Source organism: Salvelinus namaycush, chromosome 34 (assembly GCF_016432855.1).
Source record: "Salvelinus namaycush isolate Seneca chromosome 34, SaNama_1.0, whole genome shotgun sequence".
In the NCBI taxonomy this organism is placed as follows: Eukaryota; Metazoa; Chordata; class Actinopteri; order Salmoniformes; family Salmonidae; genus Salvelinus; species Salvelinus namaycush.
Window position 1 is genome coordinate 22,041,487 of NC_052340.1, and position 17,461 is coordinate 22,058,947.

The 17,461-nt window shown below is 43.8% G+C and overlaps 1 protein-coding gene across 1 annotated transcript in view; it reads right to left on the reverse strand.

Annotated features, from left to right (window-relative positions):
* LOC120028431 (cytoplasmic dynein 2 heavy chain 1) overlaps positions 1-17,461 on the reverse strand; it is a 121,760-nt gene that overhangs the window by 69,691 nt on the left and 34,608 nt on the right. Inside the window, exons 38-46 of the mRNA XM_038973651.1 lie at positions 15,864-16,063; positions 15,136-15,267; positions 14,390-14,522; positions 8,808-9,015; positions 8,587-8,716; positions 6,491-6,646; positions 4,021-4,280; positions 2,576-2,822; positions 688-839 (exon numbers count right to left, since the gene is read on the reverse strand). Of these exons, the coding sequence (XP_038829579.1) occupies positions 688-839; positions 2,576-2,822; positions 4,021-4,280; positions 6,491-6,646; positions 8,587-8,716; positions 8,808-9,015; positions 14,390-14,522; positions 15,136-15,267; positions 15,864-16,063 (1,618 nt within the window). The remainder of the gene's footprint in view (positions 1-687; positions 840-2,575; positions 2,823-4,020; positions 4,281-6,490; positions 6,647-8,586; positions 8,717-8,807; positions 9,016-14,389; positions 14,523-15,135; positions 15,268-15,863; positions 16,064-17,461) is intronic.

Consider the following 17,461-nt stretch of genomic DNA (forward strand, 5'->3'; position numbering starts at 1 on the left):
TGCAGTTGTTTTTTTATTTTCCTATAGGTAGGCCTAAAGGTTTTTAGGCAAAATAACCCTATCAAAATGGAAAGCTCCTTCAACGTGGGAATATGCCAGGCCTATTGGGCCAAAATCAATTATGGCCTATTGTATAGATAATAGAACAAGAATGAACTAAACTTTTAAGAGATCAGATTTTTAGTTTATAAATACTTTGCTACAATGACACACTTAGTTATCTACCCACCTTCCTTTTAGCATGAGTACGTAGTCAGTACACCATCATGCTTTCATGAGATGTGTCTTTTCAGATTCCACAATGATTCTTTAGTTGTGGACATTACATCACCACACTCCCTCTCTTGCTATTGGTCCTCATCTTTGTAAGTCACCTTGATTTAGCAACTGTGTGGTTTATCAGTGTCTTTTTTATTAAAATATTTAGTGAACTCCATGACAGTAGCTAAAGGAAGGGGCTATAGCAGCACACAAGTAGACCACCAATACATGATGGGACGGGCGCGCCCTGAGATCATAAAGTGAGAGCTACAGGAGCACTACGGGAGTGAAATTGGAGTGGGGGAGAAGGCCGACGCTCCAGCCTTTGGGAATCTCGCTCCACACTCCAGTCAAATTGGGCACGCTCCGCTCCTCGCTCCGCACCAGCTCACATACTCTGGTCTGTGTCTGTGTGTCCGTACTCACTCTATGGTGCAGATGCGCACAATGGAGGTGAAGCGGGAGGTGAGTGTGTGTCGTCCCACAGCGCCTCCTGCTGACATGGAGGCCACCACCTGGACGTTCTCCAGACCCACCCAATCCAGGTTCTCATCATAGAACCCATGGTACGTCAGCACCTAGAACACACAAGGGGGAGGGAGGAGAACTCTGTCACGTTATGACAGCTTGACTAATTTCTGTCTTACACATCGATCAAGAAATAATGTATTTTCAGTGTTGTATTGCATTGAGTTGTGTTATGTTGGGTTGTATTGTATTGCAATGAGTTGGGTTGTGTTGGGTTGGGTTATATTGCATTGAGTTGTGTTATGTTGTATTGCATTGAGTTGTGTTAGGTTGGGTTGTGTTATGTTGTATTGCATTGAGTTGTGTTGTGTTGGGTTGGGTTGTGTTATATTGCATTGAGTTGTGTTGTATTGCATTGAGTTGTGTTGGGTTGGGTTGGGTTGTGTTATATTGCATTGAGTTGTGTTGTGTTACGTTGGGTTGTGTTATGTTGTATTGCATGAGTTGTGTTACGTTGGGCTGCATTACGTTGGGCTGCGTTACATTGTACAGTATTTGTTTGAAAAATGCATCTGGACACAGTAACATCTTTTTTGTTTCACCTGACTGCCAATTCCTGATCTTTTGAGAACATAGATTAATGTAAGGGGTGGCCTGAAACCTGAGAGGAATGGCAGCTAGAGGACTACAGCAGTGCTGAGGCAGAGGACTCGTAGTGAGGACGACTGGCTAACATTCTGAACTTTGTGTGGTGAGCTTTCTGGCACCCAGAGCTGCTGAGGAATCAGCCAAATGGCTGCTTCACAGACTGGATGAGGAGAAGTCCAGAGGATATAAGACTCAGGCTGGTTCCCTGACTTGACCTCTACAAGATCATCAGCAGACTCCAAAATCATCTACAATCCTTTGTCCAGCTCCCTTCACTCAAGCCATGAACTGACCCTCTCCATCTTCAGAGGACGCAGCTTGGCCTCGATTGGTTGACCTGTCATGATATATTGCTTCTTTGTTTTTTTTGCTCTTGAAGTGCTTTGAGATTCGATGAAAAGCGCTACATAAATTTAATAAATGATTAGTTGTATTATTATTACTGTACTGTATTGTAGTGTATTGTGTTGTATTTAGTGTATTGTAGTGTATTATAGTGTATTGTGCTGTATTGTAGTGGATTGTAGCGTAATTTATTGCACTGTATTGTAGTGTGTTTTTTTGTATTGCGCTGTATTGTACTGTAATGTGTTGTAGTTTATGGTTCTGTATTGTAGTGTATTGTATTGCACTGCATTGTAGTGTATTGTATGGTGCTATATTCTAGTGTATTGTACTCTACTGTATTGTGCTGTATTGTAGTGTATTGTGCTGTATTGTAGTGTTGTAGATTATTGTATTGTAGTGTATTGTGCCGTGTTGTAGAGTATTGCATTGTACTGTAGTGTACTGTATTGTAGCGTGTTGTAGTGCATTGTGCTGTATTGTAGTGTATTGTGCTGTATTGTACTGTATTGGAGTGTATTGTGCTATATTGTATTGTATTGTAGTATATTGTAGTTTGTTGTGCTGCATTGTAGTGTATTGTTTTGTGCTTTATTGTAGTGTATTGTGATGTTGTATTGTAGTGTATTGTGATGTTGTAGTGTATTGTATTGTAGTGTATTGTGCTTTATTGTAGTGTATTGTGCTGCAATGTATTGTATTGTACTGTAATGTATTTTACAGTAGTGTATTGTACTGTATTGTATTGTATTGTAGTGTGCTGTATTGTAGTGTGCTGTATTGTAGTGTATTTTGCTGTATTGTACTGTAGTGTACTGTATTGCAGTGTAGTGTAGTGTAGTGTATTATGTACCTGCTGTAAGAAGGCTATGAGGTTGCTGGTGCCCCACTTGTCAGGCTTGGGCAGGTTGATGTCTTTGAGGTAGAGGACCAGGTTCTCACAGTGTTTGGGTCTGTAGGCCCGTCCCGTGTTGGAACTGAGCAGCAGGCAGGTCTGACTGAGCTTCTGGAGGACGTGACGAGACGAGGTCTGGGCGCTACAGTGGACCACCGCTACCTGGGTGGAACGTAGCCGAGAGAACGCATAGCGCAGCAGCATACTGGAGGAGAACACACAGACACACACACATTAACACAAACACAAATTAACACACGCACACAAACACATTAACACACGCACACAAACACATTAACACACGCACACAAACACATTAAACACACGCACACAAACACATACACACATTAACACACAAACACATTAACACACGCACACAAACACATTAACACACGCACAAACACATTAACACACGCACACAAACACATTAACACACACACACATACATAAATTAACACGCACACACACATTAACACACACACACACACACATTAACACACACACACACACACACACACACACACACACATTAACACACACACACACACACACACACACACACACACACACACACACACATTAAACACACACCCTTTAAACAAACACCCTTTAACACACACCCTTTAACACACACCCTTTAACACACACACAACTTAACACACACACACATTAACACACACACACATTAACACACACACAATGTTGGCAGAACATAGGCTAAATGCCAAATAGAGAAGCCAGACCATAACATTGAAGGAGGACATGAGTCATTACAGAGGTTAGATATCAGAGGATGAAGAAGAGATGACAGAGGAAGAGATAGGAGGGAGGACAGAGGAGGGAGGAGAATTAACTCTGTATTGAAAAGTGTTGATGCCGCAGGGGTCTGTTTAACCGAATTTGTGAGAAAAACCTCAGGGCGAGGGGGGACATTTTGTGAGGGTGCAAACTGAGATAGGATAATTGGGATGTCTGTGTGTGTGTGTGCGTGTGTGTGTGTGTGTGTGTGCGCGTGCGTGCCTGAGCGCAGCAGTGGAAATTAATTAGATGTTTTTTCATCAGACAGGGATGACAAGCGTTTCCATGACGCCCTGACATTTCAGCGAGATTAGGGTTGTGGGTGTCATGGAGGGGGGTGGCTCAAGTGGAGTGTAAAAGCCAATCAGAGATGCCCTCCCTCTACTGGGTGCCCCAGGGATGACAGTAATGACTGTAGACTCAACAAGTCTCAGCCCCCCCGCCTGCCCCTCAGTCCGCTGTGCTATTCTAAGAAAGGTCACGCCTTAAATAAAACATGCCTGGAAACATACGTGTGTGTCATACCGTTCTCCCTGAACAGTAAGAGGAGGTAGTGCATGATCTGGCTAGAGTGTATTATACATCCTGTGTGTGTGTACGTTTACCCTTTGCCACAGCCCTCAGGCCCCACCAGTATGAAGGGTTGTCTGTGCTGGGAGGAGAGCCAGTGGGAGAAGCAGTGCAGTCCTCTCTGCATGTCAGGGGTCTGGATGACCGGGAGTGTGTGAGTGTGTGTGAGCTCTTCCAGGCTGAGGCCGTCAGAACGTTCCAGAGTGTACACACACAGCCGGCCAGACTCAGGGTCATAGTAGGTGTCCAGGGGCTTCCTCGGGTCAGGAGGGCTCTCTCTAGCCCAGACCAGCACCTGCAGGGAATGCACACACACATACAGTGCTTTCGGAAAGTATAGAGACCACTTGACTTTTTCCACATTTTGTTATGGTTACAGCCTTGTTCTAAAATGTATTAAATTGTTTCCCCCCTCATCAATCTACAAAAAATTCCTCATAAATAAAAGGCTAAATCTTTTTTTATTTTTTTATATAAAAAATAAAAACTGAAATATCACATAAGTATTCAGACCCTTTACTCAGTACTTTGTTGAAGCAACTTTGGCAGCGATTACAGCCTCAACTCTTCTTGGGTATGACGCTACAAGCTTGGCACACCTGTATTTGGGGAGTTTCTCCCATTCTTCTCTGCAGATCCTCTCAAGCTCTGTCAGGTTGGATGGGGAGCATTGCTGCACAGCTACTTTCAGATCTCTCCAGAGATGTTCGATTGGGTTCAAGTCCCGTCTCTGGCTGGGCCACTCAAGGACATTCAGAGACTTATCCCGAAGCCACTCCTGCGTTATCTTGGCTACGTGCTTAGGTTCGTTGTCCTGTTGGAAGGTGAACCTTTGCCCCAGTCTGAGGTCCTGAGCTCTCTGGAACTTTGCTCTGTTCATCTTTGCCTTGATCCTGACCAGTCTCCCAGTCCCTGCCGCTGAAAAACTTCCCCACAGCATGATGCTGACACCACCATGCTTCACCGTATTGATGGTGCCAGGTTTCCTCCAGATGTGACGATTGGCATTCAAGCCAAAGAGTTCAATCTTGGTTTCGTCAGACCAGAGAATCTTGTTTCTCATGTTCTGAGAGTCCTTTAGGTGCCTTTTACTGAGGAGTGGCTTCCGTCTGGCCACGTTACCATAAAGGCCTGATTGGTGGAGTGCTGCAGAGATGGTTGTCTTTCTTGAAGGTTCTCCTATCTCCACAGAGGAACTCTAGAGCTCTGTCATAGTGACCATTGGGTTCTTGGTCACCTCCCTGACCAAGGCCGTTCTCCCCCGATTGCTCAGTTTTGCCGGGCGGCCAGCTCTAGGAAGAGTCTTGGTGGTTACAAACTTCTTCCATTTAAGAACGATGGAGGCCACTGTGTTCTTGGGGACCTTCAATGCTGCAGAAATGTTTTGGTACCCTTCCCCAGATCTGTGCCTCGACACAATCCTGTCTCAGAGCTCTACAGACAATTCCTTCAACCTCATGGCTTGGTTTTTGCTCTGACATGCACTGTCAACTGTGGGACCTTATATAGACTGGTGTGTGCCTTTTCAAATCATGTCCAATCAATTGAATTTACCACAGGTGGATTCCAATCAAGTTGTAGAAACATCTCAAGGATGATCAATGAAAACAGGATGCACCTGAGCTCAATTTCAAGACTTATAGTAAAGGGTCTGAATATTTATGTAAATTAGGTATTTCTGTTTTTATACATTTGCTCAAATGTGGTATTGTGTGTAGATTGCTGAGGATTTTTATTCATTTAATATATTTTAGAATAAGGCTGTAACGTAACAAAATGTGGAAAAAGTCAATGAGTCTGAATACTTTCCGTAAGATGTTTATTAGTTGATTAATGGATGGATAAATGGATGGATAGTTAAATGGATGGATAGCTAAATGGATGGATAGCTAAATGGATGGATAGCTAAATGGATGGATAGTTAAATGGATGGATAGCTAAATGGATGGATAGTTAAATGGATTGGAAAGTTAAATGGATGGATAGTTAAATGGATGGACGGATAAATGGATGGATAGCTAAATGGATGGATGGATGGATAACTGGATGGATACCTAAATGGATAGATGAACAGATGGACAAACGGATGGATGGCAGGATAAATGGATGGATAGTTAAATGGATGGATGGATAAATGGATGGATAGCTAAATGGATGGATAGCTAAATGCTTGGATAGCTAAATGGATGGATAAATGGATGGATAGCTAAATGGATGGATAGTTAAATGGATGGATGGATAAATGGATGGATAGCTAAATGGATAGATAGTTAAATGGATGGATAGCTAAATGGATGGATGAACAGATGGACAAACAGATGGATGGCTGGATAAATGGATGGATAGTTAAATGGATGGATGAACGGATGGGCAAACGAATGGATGGATGGATGGACAAACAGATGGATAAATGGATGGATAAATGGATGGATAGTTAAATGGATGGATGAACAGATGGACAAACGGACGGATGAATGGATAAATGGATTGACCGCCTCGTCCTACCTCCTTGGCGAAGTCCTGTCTTGATTTGAGGTTGAGGTTCCCGCCCAGCCCTCTGATGAGACTAACCACAAACTGACCACGCTCTGTCACTCCACTCAGGTGGGACAGACCGTTCAACACCGTTCCTACCAGACTGGTCTCCACCACCAAGTCATTCTGACAGACAGAGACAGAGAGACAGAAAAAGAGAGAGAGAGAGCGAGTCAGAATAGTTATGAACACAAGATATCCAATCCACAACAATATATTTGGGGTAAAACTCCAACTGGCTAGAGTATATTTAGGGTAAAATTCCACTTGGCTAGAGTATATTTGTGGTAAAACTCCAATTGGCTAGAGTATATTTGGGGTAAAACTCCAATTGGCTAGAGTATATTTGGGGTAAAACTCCAACTGGCTAGAGTATACAGTGGGGCAAAAAAGTATTTAGTCAGCCACCAATTGTGCAAGTTCTCCCACTTAAAAAGATGAGAGGCCTGTAATTTTCATCATAGGTACACCTCAACTATTACAGACAAAATGAGGGGGAAAAAATCCAGAAAATCACATTGTAGGATTTTTTATTAATTTATTTGCAAATTATGGTGGAAAATAAGTATTTGGTCACCTACAAACAAGCAAGATTTCTGGCTCTCACGGACCTGTAACTTCTTCTTTAAGAGGCTCCTCTGGCCTCCACTCGTTACCTGTATTAATGGCACCTGTTTGAACTTGTTATCAGTATAAAAGACACCTGTCCACAACCTCAAACAGTCACACTCCAAACTCCACTATGGCCAAGACCAAAGAGCTGTCAAAGGACACCAGAAACAAAATTGTAGACCTGCACCAGGCTGGGAAGACTGAATCTGCAATAGGTAAGCAGCTTGGTTTGAAGAAATCAACTGTGGGAGCAATTATTAGGAAATGGAAGACATACAAGACCACTGATAATCTCCCTCGATCTGGGGCTCCACGCAAGATCTCACCCCGTGGGGTCAAAATGATCACAAGAACGGTGAGCAAATATCCCAGAACCACACGGGGGGACCTAGTGAATGACCTGCAGAGAGCTGGGACCAAAGTAACAAAGCCTACCATCAGTAACACACTACGCCGCCAGGGACTCAAATCCTGCAGTACCAGACGTGTCCCCCTGCTTAAGCCAGTACATGTCCATGCCCGTCTGAAGTTTGCTAGAGAGCATTTGGATGATCCAGAAGAAGATTGGGAGAATGTCATATGGTCAGATGAAACCAAAATATAACTTTTTGGTAAAAACTCAACTCGTCGTGTTTGGAGGACAAAGAATGCTGAGTTGCATCCAAAGAACACCATACCTACTGTGAAGCATGGGGGTGGAAACATTATGCTTTGGGGCTGTTTTTCTGCAAAGGGACCAGGACGACTGATCCGTGTAAAGGAAAGAATGAATGGGGCCATGTATCGTGAGATTTTGAGTGAAAACCTCCTTCCATCAGCAAGGGCATTGAAGATGAAACATGGCTGGGTCTTTCAGCATGACAATGATCCCAAACACACCGCCCGGCAACGAAGGAGTGACTTCGTAAGAAGCATTTCAAGGTCCTGGAGTGGCCTAGCCAGTCTCCAGATCTCAACCCCATAGAAAATCTTTGGAGGGAGTTGAAAGTCCGTGTTGCCCAGCAACAGCCCCAAAACATCACTGCTCTAGAGGAGATCTGCATGGAGGAATGGGCCAAAATACCAGCAACAGTGTGTGAAAACCTTGTGAAGACTTACAGAAAACGTTTGACCTCTGTCATTGCCAACAAAGGGTATATAACAAAGTATTGAGATAAACTTTTGTTATTGACCAAATACTTATTTTCCACCATAATTTGCAAATAAATGCATTAAAAATCCTACAATGTGATTTTCTGGATTTTTTCCCTCATTTTGTCTGTCATAGTTGAAGTGTACCTATGAGGAAAATTACAGGCCTCTCTCATCTTTTTAAGTGGGAGAACTTGCACAATTGGTGGCTGACTAAATACTTTTTTGCCCCACTGTATTTGGGGTAAAACTCCAATTGGCTACATTAATCCAGTTGATGCTATTGATTATGACCAGAAGAGGGCAGTATCAGTATGTATCACCTGTTTAAGCACCCAGTCAAGGCCTCTGTGGAAGTAGTCTCCCATCCAGTTCTCCAGGTTACTGCGACACTCATCAGGCTGACCCTTCAGCCACGACTTGACCAACGCACTCACATCTGTGTCCTCATCACTACAGAGAGAAGAGAGGGGTTGGAACATGACTAGAACATGAATGGGGGTTAACCCATCAAGGACCACACATACAAAACACACACACCAACCTGAGGAAAATCATGCCCATGCGTGAGATTGTGGCTGGTGAGGCACAGCTGAGGTCGTTGGTCTCAAAGACAAAGTTGACGTTGGGTCCAAACTGGATCCTCTCTCCACTGGGCATGGTCAGCAGACGGTTGTCATCCAACACCGAGTTCAACGACTCGATCCACTCTGGGTCTATGTCCCCGTCACAGATGATCCACGAGCTCACCTCTGGAACACACACAACGGCTAACATCAGGGCACTAACCTTCAATATAGCAAATAGACTGTAGCTTCCATCAATGTAATTTGTCTGAATCATTTCCAATCCCCAATACAATTGAAGTCGGAAGTTTACATACACTTAGATCGGAGTCAATAAAACTCGTTTTTCAACCACTCCACACATTTCTTGTTAACAAACTATAGTTTTGTCAAGTCGGTTAGGACATCTACTTTGTGCATGACAAGTAATTTTTCCAACAATTGTTTACAGACAGATTATTTCACTTATAATTCACTGTATCACAATTCCAGTGGGTCAGAAGTTTACATACACTAATTTGACTGTGCCTTTAAACAGCTTGGAAAATTCCAGAAAATGATGTCATGGCTTTAGAAGCTTCTGATTGTGTTACCTAATCCACGTTTATCATGTCAAAAGGCTAATTGATCATTAGACAACCCTTTTCCAATTATGTTAGCACAGCTGAAAACTGTTGTCCTGATTAAAAAAGCAATACAACTGGCCTTCCTTAGACTAGTTGAGTATCTGGAGCATCAGCATTTGTGAGTTCGATTACAGGCTCAAAATGGCCAGAAACAAAGAAGTGGGTTCTGAAACTCGTCAGTCTATTCTTGTTCTGAGAAATGAAGGCTATTCCAAGCGAGAAATTGCCAAGAAATTGAAGTACTCATACAACACTGTGTACTACTCCCTTCACAGAGCAGCGCAAACTGGCTCTAACCAGAATAGAAAGAGTGGGAGGTGCACAACTAACCAAGAGGACAAGTACATTAGAGTGTCTAGTTCGAGAAACAGACACCTCACAAGTCCTCACAATAGTACCCGCAAAACACCAGTCTCAACGTCAACAGTGAAGAAGTGACTCCGGGATGCTGGCCTTCTAGGCAGAGTTGCAAAGAAAAAGCCATATCTCAGACTGGCCAATAAAAAGAAAAGATTAAGATGGGCAAAAGAACACAGACACTGGACCCTCGGAAGATTGGAAAAAAGTGTTATGGACAGACAAATCTAAGTTTGAGGTGTTTGGATCACAAAGAAGAACATTTGTGAGGTGCAGAAAAAATTTAAAGATGCTGGAGGAGTGCTTGACGCCATCTGTTAAGCATGGTGGAGGCAATGTGATGGTCTGGTGGTGCTTTGATGGTTGTAAAGTGGGAGATTTGTTCAGGGTAAAAGGGATCTTGAAGAAGGAAGGCTATCACTCCATTTTGCAACGCCATGCCATACCCTGTGGACAGTGCTTAATTGGAGACAATTTCCTAGTACAACAGGACAATGACCCAAACCACAGCTCTAAACTATGCAAGAACTATTTAGGGAAGAAGCAGTCAGCTGGTATTCTGTCTATAATGGCCAGCACAGTCACCGGATCTCAACCCTATTGAGCTGTTGTGCGAGCAGGTTGACCGTATGGTACGTAAGAAGTGCACATCAAGCCAATCCAACTTGTGGGAGGTGCTTCAGGAAGCATGGGGTGAAATCTCTTCAGATTACCTCAACAAATTGACAACTAGAATGCCAAATGTCTGCAAGGCTGTAATTGCTGCAAATGGAGGATTCTTTGACGAAAGCAAAGTTTGAAGGAGACAATTATTATTTCAATTAAAAATCATTATTTATAACCTTGTCAACACCTTGACTATATTACCTATTCATTTTGCAAAACATTAAAAAAATAAAAAAATAATAAAATTGGATTAGTCACATACCTTAGTGAAAGGCTTACTTACGAGTCCCAACAAAAACAACGGAGTTTAATTTTTTTTTTATACAGATAAGAATAAGAAATAAAAGTAACAAATAATTAAAGAGCAGCAGTAAAATAACAATGGCGACACTATATACAGGGGGGTACCGGTACAGAGTCAATGTGAGGGGGCACCGGTTAGTTTAGGTAATATGTACATGTGGGTAGAGTTATTAAAAGTACTATGCATAGATGATAACAACAGAGAGTAGCAGCGGTGTAAAAAAAAAGGGGGGGGGGGGGGCAATGCAAATAGTCTGGGTAGCCATTTGATTAGGTGTTCAGGAGTCTTATGGCTTGGGGGTAGAAGCTGTTTAGAAGCCTCTTGGACCTAGACCAGGCGCTCCGGTACCGCTTGCCATGCGGTAGCAGAGAGAACAGTCTATGACTTGGGTGGCTGGAGTCTTTGACAATTTTTAGTGCCTTCCTCTTTTATTTTTTTATTTCACCTTTATTTAACCAGATAGGCTAGTTGAGAACAAGTTCTCATTTACAATTGCGACCTGGCCAAGATAAAGCAAAGCAGTTCGACACATACAACAACACAGAGTTACACATGGAGTAAAACAAACATACAGTCAATAATACAGTAGAAGAAAAAATAAGTATATACAATGTGAGCAAATGAGGTGAGATAAGGGAGGTAAAGGCAAAAAAAAGGCCATGGTGGCGAAGTAAATACAATATAGCAAGTAAACACTGGAATGGTAGATTTGCAGTGGAAGAATGTGCAAAGTAAAGATAGAAATAATGGGGTGCAAAGGAGCAAAATAAATAAATACAGTAGGGGGAGAGGTTGTTGTTTGGGCTAAATTATAAATGGGCTATGTACAGGTGCAGTAATCTGTGAGCTGCTCTGACAGCTGGTGCTTAAAGCTAGTGAGGGAGATAAGTGTTTCCAGTTTCAGAGATTTTTGTAGTTCATTCCAGTCATTGGCAGCAGAGAAATGGCACCGCCTAGTATAGAGGTCCTGGATGGCAGGGAGCTTGGCCCCAGTGATGTACTGGGCCATTCGCACTACCCTCTGTAGTGCCTTGCAGTCGGAAGCCGAGCATTTCCCATACCAGGCAGTGATGCAACCAGTCAGGATGCTCTCGATGGTGCAGCTGTAGAACCTTTTGAGGATCTGAGGACCAATGCTAAATCTTTTCAGTCTCCTGAGGGGGAATAGGTTTTGTTGTGCCCTCTTCACGACTGTCTTGGTGTGTTTGGACCATGTTAGTTTGTTGGTGATGTGGACACCAAGGAACTTGAAGCTCTCAACCTGCTCCACTGCAGCTCCGTCAATGAGGGGGCGTGCTCGGTCCTCTTTTTCCTGTAGTCCACAATCATCTCCTTTGTCTTGATCACGTTGAGGGAGAGGTTGTTGTCCTGGCACCACACGGCCAGGTCTCTGACCTCCTCCCTATATGCTGTCTCGTCGTTGTCGGTGATCAGGCCTACCACTGTTGTGTTATCGGCAAAATTAATGATGGTGTTGGAGTCGTACCTGGCCGTTCAGTCATGAGTGAACAGGGAGTACAGGAGGGGGCTGAGGGGCCCTGTGTTGAGGATAGCATTCTCACATAGGTGTTCCTTTTGTCCAGGTGGGAAAGGGCAGTGTGGAGTGCAATAGAGATTGCATCATCTGTGGATCTGTTGGGGTGGTATGTAAATTGGAGTGGGTCTAGGGTTTCTGGGATAATGGTATTGATGTGAGCCATGACCAGCCTTTCAAAGCACTTCATGGCTACAGACGTGTGCTACGGGTCGGTAGTCATTTAGGCAGGTTACCTTAGTGTTCTTGGGCACAGGCAGTATGGTGGTCTGCTTATTACAGACTCGGACAGGGAGAGGTTGAAAATGTCAGTGAAGACACTTGCCAGTTGGTCAGAGCATCCTCGCAGTACACGTCCTGGTAATCGGTCTGGCCTTGTGGCCTTGTGAATGTTGACCTGTTTAAAACCTCTACCGCTTCTCTCTCCCGGATCCGGGATCCTCCTCATCAAAAAAGCTGACTAGCATAGCCTAGCCTAACGGGACAGGGATATCATATAATATAATTTCCATGAAATCACAAGTCCAATACAGCAAATGAAAGATAAACATCTTGTGAATCCAGCCATCATTTCCGATTTTTTAAATGTTTTACAGCGAAAACACAATATGTATTTCTATTAGCTAACCACAATAGCCAAACACACAACCGCATATTTTCACCATGTTTCCACCGCATAGGTAGCTTTCACAAAACCGACAAAATAGAGATAAAATTAGTCACTAACCAAGAAACAACTTCATCAGATGACAGATGACTAACCCAAGGGGATGACTACTTTTGCAAGGCACTATACGAATTCTCAGAAGGCAGCCCGACCTTTGCCCCCTTTTTCTCCGCCTCCTCTTCACGCAAATCACGGGGATCTGGGCGTGTTCCCGAGAAAGCAGTATATCGTTCACGTCGGGCTCGTCAGACTCGTTAATGGAAAAAAAGGATTCTGCCAGTCCGTGGTGAGTAATCGCAGTTATTTTTGGTCATAAGAGACGGTAGCGGCAACATTATGTACAAAATAAGTTTAAAAAATAAGTTACAAAAAACGAAAATAAACAAACAAAAAACACAATCGGTTGGGGACACGTAAAACGTCTGCCTTCTTCTCCGGCGCCATTATTACTTCATGTATGTTTTCATGGAAAACAAGGACATTTCTAAGTGACGCCAAACTTTTGAACGGTATATATATATATATATATACAATTTTCTAAGAGTATTATTATATTACTGATTGATTAACTGTGACTTTTCAGATCACCCAGCAGTGCTATTTGCAGAGTTAGCTCCAGGTAAATGTTGCAATTCTTCAGCCATTCCTAGACCTGCGACCAAAAACAAGCTACATATGGACACTACCAAAACAAATGATCTAATGAGTATCTCTTCGCAGCAGAATCTGCAGAGCTGGGATAGTTTTGTCCCCCATGTACAGTACATAACATTCTACTGTTTGCAAGAATTTTGTATAATAATTTTAAAAAATTAAAAACTGTACGTTTTGAATCCAGCTTCATTTTGTGTATCAGCTCATAAACCATGTGCCATGGAATCGGTAGATTGAAAATCTCTTCCCAACTATTTTGCCATCTGTACAGCATAGCTGTACATTTTTTGGTCCTTAAATTAAACTGGTATACTTCACAATTTTCTTTAACCAATCTTGGTCTTTAATGCAGGGCCAACAGACAAGTTCCTGATGGCAAAAACCATTTTTGTGGTAATGCTGCAATTAGTTGGTTGTAATTTTGGATAGAGCAGACATTTCCATATATTTTTGTTAGCTGCATGTGTGACAACTCAACCATTACTATTTATGATATAATTTACAAAGATTATACCGTCCCCCCCCACCCAAAAATAATGTTTTTTCATCAATTAGTGTATTTGAGTTTAACCATAATATTTGTTGTAATATTTGTGCCTTATTTTCTGGTGGATTAAACTGATATTGCAATCAACTTTCTTATTTATCTTTCACTATCTTCTAATACGGCTAAAAGATGCAGTTAGGCCTCATGGTTGTGTTATGGTTGTGTTATGGTTGTGTTGTGGTTGTTTCCTGGTAGTGGTTCTTACCCTGTGGTTCTCTGACCACCTGTCTGGCGCTGTTTGTGAGCACCCCGTCAGTCCACTCCCTAGTGTCCATGTCTATGTGACCCAGCAGCTGCTGGCGGGGCATGGCTTTGGGGTTCACTGTATACTGCTTCACCTAAACACAACATGACAGCATTCAGGACAGGCAGGATCAGTGGCTGCATCTCAAATGACATGATTTTGTTCTATTTTACCCACTTTTTCTCCACAATTTAGATCTTTTCTCATCACTGCAACTCCCCAACGGGCTCAGGAGGCAAAGTTCCAGTCATGCATCCCCCGAAACATGACCAACCAAACCACACTTCTTAACACCCGCCTGCTTAACCCGGAAGCCAGCCGCACCAATGTGTCAGAGGAAACACTGTTCAACTGACGAGCGAGGTCAGCCTGCAGGTGCCCGGCCTGCCACAAGGAGTCGCTAGAGCGCGATGAGCCATGTAAAGCCCCCCCCCCCGGCCAAACCCTCCCCTAACCCAGACAACGCTGGGCCAACTGTGCGCTGCCCTATGGGACTCCCGATCACGGCCGGTTGTGATACAGTGCCCTAGACCGCTGCGCCACTCTTGAGGCCACTCAAATTACATTCTATTAGTAGTTGGAATGTTACATGAATAAAACATGAATATGATTAATGATAACTAGGGCGCAGAGCCGTGGGAGTGTAACGCAGACAGAATAACAATAAAAGGATTGTGATTATCATGATTAATCAGGTGTGTACTCACCACCCTGCCTGTCCTGCCCAGGGCGGCACGCAGCATCCTCCACAGAGTAGATTTACCTGCCCCGCTGGGACCTACGATCACCACTCCCATACGCTGTCTCAACTGCTCACACAGCTCCAGAGCCTTCTTCATCTACAGAGAAAAACTACTTTATTCATACATCCAACCCTCTATACATCCAACCCTCCATCCATCCAACCCTCCATCCACCCAACCCTCCATCCACCCAACCCTCCATCCACCCAACCCTCCATCCACCCAACCCTCCATCCACCCAACCCTCCATCCACCCAACCCTCCATCCATCCATCCATCCCTCCATCCACCCAACCCTCCATCCATCCAACCCTCCATCCACCCAACCCTCCATCCACCCATCCCTCCATCCACCCATCCCTCCAACCCTCCATCCACCCATCCACCCAACCCTCCATCCACCCAACCCTCCATCCACCCAACCCTCCATCCATCCATCCCTCCATCCACCCAACCCTCCATCCACCCAACCCTCCATCCACCCAACCCTCCATCCATCCATCCCTCCATCCACCCAACCCTCCATCCCTCCAACCCTCCATCCCTCCAACCCTACATCCATCCAACCCTCCTTTCTTCTATCCTCTTGACTAAACAGCTCATACTACTCCAGACCAGAGCTTTCATTATGAATGGGGAGTGCCCCACAAACACACGGTCACAAACACACACACACGGCCACAGTCACCCACCTGGCTGGGTATGAGTTCGAGGTGTGCCTCCTCGTAGACGGCCTGCAGTGCGTGGCTGAGGGTCTGGTCCTCCACGTCAGTAAAACCCACCCCAGGGAACACATCTTGGACCAAGGCATCAAACCTGCTGCTGTCTGCAAATGTCAGCTTTGACATGGTGTTCAACCTCAGTGCCTGCACCACCAGAACACTCTCCTTGACTGGGGAACACCGAGATAGAGAGGGAGGGGGACAGAGATAGACTTTAATGAAGACAACTTCTCCATCCTGGAGGGGAAAATCAATCATTTCCAGACTCAGTGACATGTACTAGTCTGTGGAGACCTAAATGCCAGAACTGGACAAGAACCTGACACCCTCAGCACACAGGGGAACAAACACCTACCTGGAGGTGACAGTATTCCCTCCCCCATATGCCCCCCTAGACACAACTATGACAACATAACCAACAAAAACGGGTCACAACTCCTGCAGCTCTGTCGCACGGTGGGTCTGTACATAGTAGGCTTCGAGGGGACTCCTATGGTAGGTACACCTACAGCTCATCTCTTGGCAGTAGTACTGTAGACTACTTCATCACTGACCTCAACCCAGAGTCTCTCAGAGCATTCACAGTCAGCCCACTGACACCCCTATCGGATCACAGCAAAATTACAGTCTACTTGAACAGAGCAATACTCAATCATGAGGCATCAAAGCCAAAGGAACTGAGTAATATTAATAAATGCTATAGATGGAAGGAATGTAGTTTGGAAACCTACCAAAAAACAATTAGGTAACAACAAATTCAATCCCTTTCAGACAACTTCCTGGACAAAATGTTACACTGTAATAGTGAAGGTGTAGAAAGTCTAAACAGTATATTTGACCTCTCAGCTTCCCTATCAAATCAAAAAAAATCTCAAATAGAAAACCGAAGAAAATGAACAACAATGACAAATGGTTTGATGAAGAATGCAAAAATCTAAGAAAGAAATTGAGAAACCTGTCCAACCAAAAACATAGACCCAGAAAACACTAAAACAATACAGACATACACTAAGGAAAAAGATACCCGCTAATTATCAAAATCCAGAAAAGAGATGTTAAATTCTACAACCACCTAAAAGGAAGCGATTCCCAAACCTTCCATAACAAAGCCATCACCTACAGAGACATGAACCTGGAGAAGAGTCCCCTAAGCAAGCTGGTCCTGGGGCTCTGTTCACAAACACAAACAGACCCCACAGAGCCCCAGGACCGCAACACAATTAGACCCAAACAAATCATGAGAAAACAAAAAAAGATAATTACTTGACACATTGGAAAGAATTAACAAAAAAACTGAGCAAACTAGAATTAGATTTGGCCTTAAACAGAGAGTACACAGTGGCAGAATACCTGACCACCGTGACTGACCTAAACTTAAGGAAAGCTTTGACTATGTACAGACTCAGTGAGCATAGCCTTGCTATTGAGAAGGGCTGCTGAAACCAGACCTGGCTCTCAAGAGAAGACAGGTTATGTGCACACTGCCCACAACATGAGGTGGAAACTGAGGTACACTTCCTAACCTCATGCCAAATGTATGGCCATATTAGAGACACATATTTCCCTCA